The sequence below is a fragment of the Haliaeetus albicilla genome, chromosome 18, assembly GCF_947461875.1.
Source record: "Haliaeetus albicilla chromosome 18, bHalAlb1.1, whole genome shotgun sequence".
NCBI classification, from domain to species: Eukaryota; Metazoa; Chordata; class Aves; order Accipitriformes; family Accipitridae; genus Haliaeetus; species Haliaeetus albicilla.
Window position 1 is genome coordinate 28135924 of NC_091500.1, and position 10657 is coordinate 28146580.

The 10657-nt window shown below is 49.6% G+C and overlaps 1 protein-coding gene across 1 annotated transcript; it reads left to right on the forward strand.

The window, feature by feature from the left end:
* Positions 1-1506: 1506 nt before the first annotated feature.
* LOC104319366 (keratin, type II cytoskeletal 4-like) lies at positions 1507-9053 on the forward strand. Its single transcript, XM_009921062.2, has 9 exons — positions 1507-2061; positions 3276-3490; positions 4652-4712; positions 5035-5130; positions 5957-6121; positions 6560-6685; positions 7113-7333; positions 7796-7824; positions 7940-9053. Exons 1-9 carry the CDS (start codon positions 1507-1509, stop codon positions 8332-8334), a joined length of 1863 nt encoding a protein of 620 aa, XP_009919364.2. The 3' UTR covers positions 8335-9053.
* Positions 9054-10657: the final 1604 nt, after the last annotated feature.

Sequence of the window (10657 nt, forward strand, 5' to 3'; positions counted from 1 at the left end):
AATATACTCAGACCGATGCAGCTACAATGGAACTACTGCATGATTATAATTGCATATAGTATTTTATAGTTCATTTCAACTCATTATGAGACCTATAAAAAAAAAAAAAAGAAGATCTTTACCTGGAGAGACTCCACAAGTATTCTAAATAATCCTAATTCCTTTGCATTATTTTTAATTCAAGACAACCTATTTCAAGTTTACAATAGCACTGACTAGGAATCCTCCCAGAACCAGTTAATTTTCCCCCGGCAAAGATGCAAAGACTTCTTAGGGCAAGCTATGCAATCACTTGTGATTCTGTGATTAGACCCCTTTGTTAAGGCAAAAAAGGAACTTTATTTGTTTCCAAGGAAATTCAAAAATCTTTTTAAGAATTTTAATTAAGATGGTATGGTACCTTCTCATTAACAGATATTACTAGAATAATTTAACGTCAAATAGGTGTGTCACAGGAATACGAGGAAAAAAGTTCACTCTGGCTAACATTTCTCAACCTGTCTGTAACACTTTGCTTCACTTCTTTGTTGCATCTCCAGCTATCGTTTGCGTGAATTCGCCATGTGTGCCAGTCACATCACACCCAGATACTAAACACAATCCTCACCTTCCCTAGGCACACAATTCAGCAACAAATCGCTGTCTGCAGCAAAGCATTTCCCAGAAATGCCTTATCTTCAATTCTGTATATTCTAAGGGGCCCAGCTGGACCAGTGCCTCGACTCCATGTGCATGAACCCCCAATTTGCCAGAGCATCCATCCCATGACTGAATTCGTCCTCGGCACCACCTCGTGTAGTTCATGCTCCACTGATACGGAAACCACCAACCCCAACCTGCTCCGCTTACCAGCACGCGAGCCGGCGAACACGGCTACCACCAAATTGCCTACAAGAGCTCTAGCCGTACCCATGAAAGGAAGAAATGAATGCTTACGAGAATGCTCCCGACAACGTCGGTGCTGTGCTTTGCTTTGACAGATACGCCTTCCTTCTCCCCTATCGCCACCGGTCATTGGTCAAGAGCCAGCCCTGAGCTGGCGAGAGACCCTGGAAGAGGCGGCATCACCACGACATTTTGCAGGAGGTCCTGAAACATAATTAAACGCTGTGGTGAAACCGAACCGTAAACAAGCCATGAATAAAAACCCCTTGAATTATTTTGCTAAACTATAATTACACAATAAGGAAGCAGATTAATTAAGTAAAATATAAGTCCTGAAACTGAAGCTTGCAAGCAAAGCAGTTTATTTTAATTTCCACATTATTTCGTATGAGATAGAAGTGTTTGCTGTGGGTTTAAAATGTTGGAAGCCATTCCTTGCTGCCAGGCAGACCAAACCCAGTGGATAAATTAAATTTTTGCATCTCAGGCACCTCCTGAAAGGTATATAAGAGGAAGGGCTCTGCCTCAGAGAAGCCAAAGGAGATCTCCTTTTACTCCCTGCTCCTCTCTTGCTCTTCTGCTTTGCCGTTACCGCTTCACCTCCCGTCTCCCCCAGCCACCATGAGTCGACAGTGCTACACCTCCAGCTCTCTCCTGGGAAGACGGGGCTTTTCCTCCGCGTCCGCCGTCTGCGGCCTCGGCAGGGGCAACAGCAGCTCGGCCTCCGTCTGCCAGCCGGTGGGACGGAGATGTGGAATTGGTGGCTTCAGCAGCCGGAGCGTCTGCGACCTGGGGAGAGGGCAAAGGATTTCCTTCGGCGGGAGCTGCCGCAGCGGGGTCTACGGCGGCGCCGGCGGCGTCGGACGTTGCGGCGTGGCTTACGGCGGAGGCCGCTTTGGCGTGGGCACGGTCGTAGGGTTTGGTAACTGCGGAAGCTACGGGGGCCTGGGCAGCTACAGAGGTCTGGGGGACGGCGTGGCTATCGGAGGCTACGGCGGCGGCATTGGCATCGGCCTTGGCGGAGGTAGATCTGAAGGGATTCGGGGCGTCAGCATCCACCCGGAGCTCCTCAAGCCCCTCTGCGTGGGGGTCGACCCCGAGGAGTGCCAAGTGCGGACCCACGAGAAAGAGCAAATCAAGAACCTCAACAACCAGTTCGCCTGCTTCATTGACAAGGTGAGACCCCGATTCCCTCCGCGCAGGCTGCTCGCCTCATGTCTCTAGGTTCTGATGGATGGATTGTCTCTAGAGAGGCAATGTCGGTAGCTATTTCTCCCAGCACCCTGATATTGTAAATGTTTCTGATAGACCATGGTGGTCCTGACCTGGAGACGGTTTGGATTTCAGCCTTGCACCAAGGCAACTGCACCAGTATTTCACCTTTCGGTGGTCACCAGTCTGCTAAATAGTTAAATCAGGAGTGGCTCCAGGGATACAGTAAATCAAAACCTGTGGGAGAAGGGATGGAGACACGGAAATGTAAAAAGGCGAAATAGGAAGTTTCATTACAAATGTATAATCTGACATTGCTATCGCATCTCTATAAACTCCAAAGGACTTTGGCATTTTTTAAATAGTTTGTGTGCTTCATCAAGGAGATGTAGAAAGATAGATGTCTAGCTAAAATGAGATGAACAATTTTAACTTCTCTGTCCCTCCACGCTGTGAATGAAACGATTTGGTGATTTCCTAAACAGATGTAATTTATCATTGTCTTCTTAGATAAGCCTAAGGGTTTTCGTTACTGTTTAGAGATGTGTTATAGGAAATGATTTTTCAAATGGCAGAGAAACCTTTGCTCTGTCTGATCTTGATTTTCCTCGTGAGTTGTTGTGCAGCTGGAAAAACCAAACCCACGTAAAAGGAGCAACTCCGCTTCCTCCCATTTGAAAAATGACTTATTCATGATGCATAAAGGTTCTCAAGTACTAGAGAGCTCTTTAATCTAGAAGTGAAAGGCATGATAAATATCCGTGGTTAGAGTTTAAATCAGATACATTCAAATGAGATCCTGGATGGAGCTTTTAGTGCTCCGGAAGACTCATTATTGTCCTCAGCCCATCAGGGGAGGCAGTGGATCCTCCATCAGCCAGTTGTCGCAGGGGAAGAGGTGGTGTTTGGCTGAATGGAGCTTTGGTCAAAGAGATGATTGGCCTCAACACAGAGCAAACACACCAACGTTGTTCAGCCTGTGAGATGAGTCCTGGGTGGGACCAGGTTTAGCTCAGAGAAGATGCTGGTCTCACTCAGGCTGCTGAGAAATCAGCGCTTAACCATTTGCATTTCTGATTTTATTTTTACTTTTTTCCTTTTGGAAGTGGAGAAGCCCAAAGCGCCTTTGCCTGGGACAAGAGGGGATAGTATGACTCTCACATCTCTTGCTTCCCCAGGTCCGGCTGCTGGAGCAGCAGAACAAGGTGCTGACCACCAAGTGGGAGCTGCTGCAGCAGTATGTCCTCCCAGCTTCCAGGAGAAACCTGGAGCCCGTTTTCGAGAACTTCATCTGCAACCTGAGGAAGCAGCTGGAGTGCGTGCTGGGGGAGCGAGAGAGGCTGGAAAATGAGGAGCGGTGCCTCAGGGACCTGGTTCAAGAGTACAAGTGCAAGTAAGTACTATGCAGAGAGAAGCTGCAGACGGCAGTATTTGCTGGCCTGAGCGGTGTTTCTGAGTGTGAAGCCAACGCACTTGCACCAGATAGGTCCAAAAACTGGGGTACAGGGAGGGGAGCAGAGCAGGGCACACCAGTACTGGGCTGGTTTCCTGTACTGGAGTCCCACTGCTGCACCTCAGATGCTGGTGATAGACTGGGAGAGCTCTTCCACCACAGTGTTTCCTTAGGGAGAGAGACAGGGAACCACTTTCCCTCTCCCTAATGCTCCTGCACGCTGTCGTGGTTTTCCATATCGAATCTCCCACATCATCTGTGCCTGTGGCTCCCCCACATCTCATGTCCCCGGTGCCATCTGTTCCCACAAAACCCTCAGCCTATTTGTCTCCAGCCCACGCTTTATCCACATCGTCTCCGTTGGGGTTTGTTCTCTCTTCCCAGAGGGAATGTGGGAATTGGCTTTTTAATCTAAGCTGCAGAAATTCCTTAATAGCTCCCCATGTGCTCTGCTAAGCCACAACCAGGACACTTCGTGGCTGGTGGTACACAGCACAGGATAAAAGAGTAATCCTTTCTCCAGAGATTATACAGTCAAGCATCTCAGAGGTTTTTTTTTTCTCACTGAGCCACCACCAAGGAGGTCAGACTCAGAATCATAGATTCATATTGTGAAAGTTCTAGGTCCCAATTACTTGGTCATTATGCACTGGTTTTTCTTCCTATTGCACCTGTGAGTGTCAAAGGTTGCTCAAGCTCCTGACCTACCTTGGGGCATTTTGGCCACAGTCTCCTCATAAACACTCAGCGCAGAGTCCTGGATGCTTCAGAAAAACATCACACAAAGCAGCAGGGCTAGGAGAAGCAATGCCAGCCTTCAGCTGAGTTACAGGCTTTTGCATTTCTAGTGGTTTGGCCTGATTTACTGCCATCTTACTCCAGCCACCGATACTGCTGGCGTGGACTATTTAAAACTGCTGAACAAAGCCCATTGGGGAGGAAAGAAATAGCAACAAAGCAAAAATCAAAAAGGAGGTACAAAGTGAATAGGGAGAGGCTCTGGTTTTTAATCACGCTTCCCATTTTCTGCACTGGACACTTGGGTGGTGGGGATGGGACGCCCGGGGCTCAGCATCCCACCCCTCTCCTTTCCTCCTGCAGATATGAAGATGAGATCAACAAGCGCACGGCTGCGGAGAATGAGTTTGTGGTCCTCAAGAAGGTGAGTCACTCTAGGGACAACATCGGCAAGACCAGCTGAGAGTGGCAGACGTGTGGGCAAAACCTGGGCATGGGGCCGGGGAGAGAAGTGGGGAGTCCTGGCACCACGACACTACCTGATTTCCCATCAGGTAGCCCCAAAATAGAGGCAACTCAATGAATTTGGAGAACCCCTATCAGGTTGTAAGCATGTACAATGCAAACCCAGATAGTCTTAAGGGCTGGAGATAGTGAGGTTTCCTGCAAATCTAACAGAAAACACGGGCTTTGCCACAGTCCTTGTTTCTTCAGCTCTTTTCACCAAATATGTGGTGTCTCTCCAGGATGTGGACTGTCTTTACCTGACCAAGGAGGAGCTGGAGGTGAGAGTGGGTCTCCTGCGGCAGCAGCTGGAGTTCCTGAAGTGCATCTACGCCGAGGTAAGAGCTCCCGGCTCCTGCTTTGCTGCCCCTGGGACGATGCATCATCTGCTGCCACCCTGAGCTCTTACTCCAAAACTAAATGCAGGGAAAGGTGTCTTTTCTGAAAATTCTGAAACTGCATCCCTAAAATCTATATCTCTTTATATGTATTTGATAACGCTATTGCACACACTTCAGGAAGGCACAGGGAGTCCTTGGTTATCTCCTCTATTGCTGGCTGCAAAGGGAGGAATCTTTTGCATGAAAAAGCCCCTCAAATTCTAATCCAAACCTTCCCTGGGAACCACTGAGACATCTTACTCTTCAAAACCCAAAGATTTTTAGTGCTTCACTTTTTAAGCTACATTAGTCAAAATACTTTGATGAAAGTTTACATTTTTGTCTGAAATGTAGCAAGTTTTTAACAAAACACACACAGGGGACACTTTATATTTGCACCTTTTCTAGCCATACACCTCCCAGCAGTCTGTAGGCAATGGGGCCCAAAGCACTCACCCCTGAGGGATTCACAGCCCAGAAAACTGCTGACACAGCCAGAAATGCTGAGTTGCAGTGAAGCAACTTGCTCCACCAGGATTCCCCACCCTTCCTTAGGGAATTGCATGCAGCAATCCCATGTTGTGCCACCAAAACAGGTCCCAGCTGCCAGCTCTTGCTGGAAACCAGTCACCCACCTGGAGAACCCCACGCTCTAGTTGGGTGTTAGTGGGAGAACCTCCCCCAACCCTCCACCTTCTCATCAGGCCCCTCTTGGCCAGGGGTACTGGCATGCCTGGCTTGGGCTGGTTGAGGGAAGGGGACTGACATGTGATGGATCTTGCAGGAGAGAGCTCAGCTGGATTGTCAGCTGTGTGACACCTCTGTCATTGTGCAAATGGACAACAGCCGGGACCTGGACATGGAGGGCATCATCAAAAGTGTTGAGTGCTGCTACGAGGAGATTGCCCAGAAGAGCAAGGCTGAAGTGGAGGCTTTCTACCAAACCAGGGTGAGTACTCACACCACCAGCACAGATGGCAATGAAATCCCTTGGCCGACAAAACTCTGAGGACCATTTCTGTCCTCCATGACGCAACTTAAACCCACTCCACAGAGTGCATGCACTGTAGTTTGCTAAAGAAAGTCATGCCAAAAACACCATCCCAACCTTAAAACTGTGGTTTGAGGCTTTCCTGTAAAAACAGACCACAGCAGATCACAGTGTTGCTTCAGAGAGGTCTCCTCTGTGCACACCCATCAGCAACACCATCCTCTTCCCAAGGGGCAAATGCTTAGGACCTACCTGGGACTGTTGCCTTGGCTGGGCTGAGGTCATGTCTGGGTGCTTCCCCTGGAGCACCGACGTCAGTGTGGCCCCAGAGAGTCACCACCTTCCCTGGAAGGGGCAATTCAGGTGCATTAACGTCATCCTCTTTCTGTGCAATAGCTGGAGGAGCTCCACAGCAGCAGGGGCAAGTTCTGCGATGACCTGAGGAACAACCAGAGTGAGATAGCTGAGCTGAACAGGATGATCCAGAAGCTGCAGTGCGAGTCGGATAACGTGAAGAAACAGGTAGGACAAAGGGTTGAATGTTGCATGGGCAGTGGGGCGTTCAACTTCTCCAGCAAAAGGTTTCATCCTCACCAGCTCCCACCCTGTTGGGCTGCAAAGAACCCCCCCGCCCCAGCTTATGCCTATATTTGTAGCTTCCCATCTGCTGTTGATACACAAAGAAGCAGATTTATTTCTCACTTAGCATATACGCAGAAGCCAGTCGGTCTGGCTATAACAGAAACGGTGTTTGCTGTATGCTTCCTACCAGGGCGCAGCCAACAGGTGCCCTCCCCTTCATCCCAAACAGCTTAGCCATCACGTGTCTAGCCTAAACCTAGGCTCTCTGCCATTTCCTAGCTGAGAAACAAGGGGGTACACGAGCAACCCTGTGGAGATGCCTCTTAATATCACCACTGTCAACCCTCTTGCCCGTTAATGTCCACAGATCGCAGCTCTGCAAACGGCCATCTGTGATGCTGAGCAGCGGGGCGACTGTGCCCTCAAAGATGCCCGGCAGAAGCTGATCGACCTGCAGACTGCACTGCAGCAAGCCAAGGACAAGATGGCATGTTTGCTGAGAGACTACCAGGAGCTGCTGAACGTCAAGCTGGCCCTGGACATTGAGATTGCCACTTACAGAACGCTGCTGGAGGGAGAAGAGAGCAGGTAGGCGCATCCCTGGCTGCACCTTGTAATGAGAGCTGGTGAAACCCCACGGGAGGGAGGGAGAGGCGATAAGAAATTCTGGGTGGTTGTAGCTCCCCATGGGTGCAGAGGGGAGCATCACCCCTTTTTCTCCCCATCGGTACAGAGGGGAGCATTGCCCTTGTTTCCTCCTCATCCTCCCAGGGCAGCTGGATTGCAGCACACCGAGCATGCTGCTGTCAGATCCCCTGCTTGCGGTACAAAAAGCAGATGGGGTATTAAGATGCCTGTGGGATTTGGGGATCCAACCCTGCAGTGCTTTAGTGGGCAATTTGGATCAGCACCTCACACCTGGGTGCACAGAAATGCTGCAGTACCTGCAGGGTTTCTAAGGAGGCAATGGCTGCGCAGCACATCTATTTGCTTGTGCATTTGAGGAATATGTCCCTAAATACATCTTTGAGACATTTATTTTCTCAACAGGATATGTACCGGCAACCCTGTGAGCGTAGGTAAGCTAATGAAGTGTTCCCTTAATTTCCTTACAAGTCCTTTAAGCTTATAAGTTTCCTTATAAGCTGGGTTTTAGCTGCTCTGGGAGTGACTGAGCCTGTTTTTCTCCCACAGCTGTGGTCAGCGGCGGTGGCACGGTTGGGGAGTGCCGATCCCTATCTGGAATCGGAGGGAAATGCGCCGTCAAGACAGGAGGGGCCGGTGCGGGGTTAGGGGTGGTCTCCTCCTTCGGCGTCGGCGGCGCCGGCTTTAGCACCCGGAGCGTAGATTGCCTCCCTAGGGTCGGGGGTGGCTTTGGGGCGAGGAGCGCGGTCAGCTGCGTGGGGCGAGAAGTCATCTCGGGTGCGGAGGGGGTGCAGTGCGCCACCGGCGTGGGCAACCTGGGGAACGTGATGTGCGCCGGCGTGGAGCAGTGCAGCCCGGCAGCCGTCATCATTCCCGGGGCAGGGGTCTGCGGCACCGGGAACAGGTACAGCACAGCTGTGCGCGTGGTCAGAACAACCCGGTAGAGACCGGAGGGCAACAACACAACGTATTTTAAAATAGTCAGCATTTCTGCAATAAAACAGTATTCCCCTTCCTTCTGACAGCTATAGGGATCACACAACCATGCGCTGCCCATGCCTACGCCCACGCAATTAGGCTAGTCGCTCTGCCAAGAACTCTTTGCATGACCAAAACCCACCTTCTCTTGCATGTCCTTCCCGGGGGAAACTTACCCCCGCGGTCTCAGCCAGGTGAAAGTTTCATTTCAGAGAGTCCATACCTGTCTTCAAGCATCATCTTGTCTCTTAAATCAGTCTTTTCTGCTTGACCCCTTTTCAGCAGGGATTTTCTTTCCGCAATGCAGCTGTTGCAAAGGGATGAAAAAATTTGGTCATCCCAACTTCAGAAAGAGAAGCCACATTTTAATTGTCCGAGATGGAGCTGCAGCTATTATTTAACTTCTTTAATGACACCAGAAAATCCAATTTTTCCTGTTTGTGAGAGGGTTGGTAATGCTTATGTAAATTGGTCCAAGTTGCTACACCAGGTTTGGTAGAGCAGATTTTAATTACACACTGATGAGCACCTTATATTTCTGTAGTTAAATGCATGCGTTGTTTTTCCTGTGTGTGTACTAGATAGACGGATTTAAAGCTTTTAATGTGTAAGTGAACAGAGTTGATTATCCTTCGCTTACTCCAAACTTTCAGCTACCTTCAATAAACTACATGCATAATTCACACTTTGCTTCACGGGTTTTATTTCCCTCTCTGATAATACAAAAGCATAGATATTTTCTCAAACATGAATCTCCAAATGGGTGGGATTGGTAGCTTGCAAGAAGTGGAGTTTTAACAAAGGTTTTTTGAGACTTTGTCTGCTCTCCTTCCTGATGCGCTTTTGCATACCTTTATTCCAGCCAGAGATTAGTGTGGCCACAAGGAAGTCTGGAAACGCAGTGTAAACCAGGATATTTAACTGCTCGTGGGATGTGCAGCTCACTTGGGATCTCTCGCACTGTCTGGGATCTCTGGAGGCAGAACAAAAAAGCAGCCAGGCCCTTGTTTATAGAAATCAGTCAGAACCAGCTCAGGTATTAACAAAAAGAAAATAATCCCACACCCCACCCCTGAAACCCTCTCACAAGAGTAGGCTAATTTTAAAAGAAAGCAAGAGAAAAGCGTACCTTCCCAAAATGCAGCATCAGGGCCCTTCTTCCTCAAACGCCCCAACCTTCCTTCAAAGACACGACCTCACACGAAGAGCTGAGTCTGTAGGATGGACGTCCCCCTCCAACGTCCCTTGCAGGGAGGGGAAAACCCTCCCCCATCATTTTGGGACACTGGGATTTAGGTGAGATCAGGTTGCCCCCTCCCTTTTCTCTGCGAGGGTCCCCTGTTTCCAAGGGATGGGGACCCGCTGAAAGGTCTCTAGAACACGGCTGGGGAGGGCTTGCCACGGTGGCACTCATCACAGCTGGATGCACAGCTGGATGCTGGGAAAACCAGCCGGCTCTGCCAGCTTCTTCCCTCCCACAGCTCGCCTGGGTGCAGCCAAAACCCCCTGAGACAACTTTGCTCTGAATTGCCCTTTGGAGAAATCTGTCTCTCCTCACCCAGTCTGGAAGCAGCACGGAGAGTGGGCAGGTTAATTTACCCCATGAAAGCTACACCGAGGACCGGGTGTCATAATTTATTCCCCGACATCCCACTCTACTTCCTAAACTTCACTGCCGACTCAACGGCTTGTCCAACCCAACCTCTCCATGGTGGGTGGGTGAGTTCAACGATCCTGCCAGGCTCGGTCTGTCCATGCCGACGTGGTGGTGACGAACCCACCATGGCCGAGCATCTCCCTCTGCTTCTCTCCCAGCACAGAGGCCGCACCAAGTGCGGTGGATTCGGGCTCCCCAAGTTTGCAGTGCTTTTCTGATGGAAAGCAAGATGGTTTATTGGACGTGATCAGCAGGTAGCGGGTCACTAATTATTTTTTACTAAATGACATGCCTTAGCGACACTGTCTGGGCTGGGAGTGGTGGTGAAAGCCAAATGGATCAGCCCTTGCTGAGAAGGCAAAACCCATCCACCTAAAGAGGATGTTTTTTGAAATGGTTATCTTCACCTTTTCTGTCTCAATGCATACGACTCGGACTTCATCTCATTTGTATGTAAATAACAAGCAGAAACACCAGAACGAGAAGCTTCCAGTGCCCCAACAGCTCATAATTTATGTTGATCACCCCCCCTGCAAAACAATAACTGCACACCAAAAACCAACCGGCTCCCCAGGGTACCAAAGCAGCCCAGCAGCTCTTGCATTTCTGGGAGAATAACTTTAATCATCCCT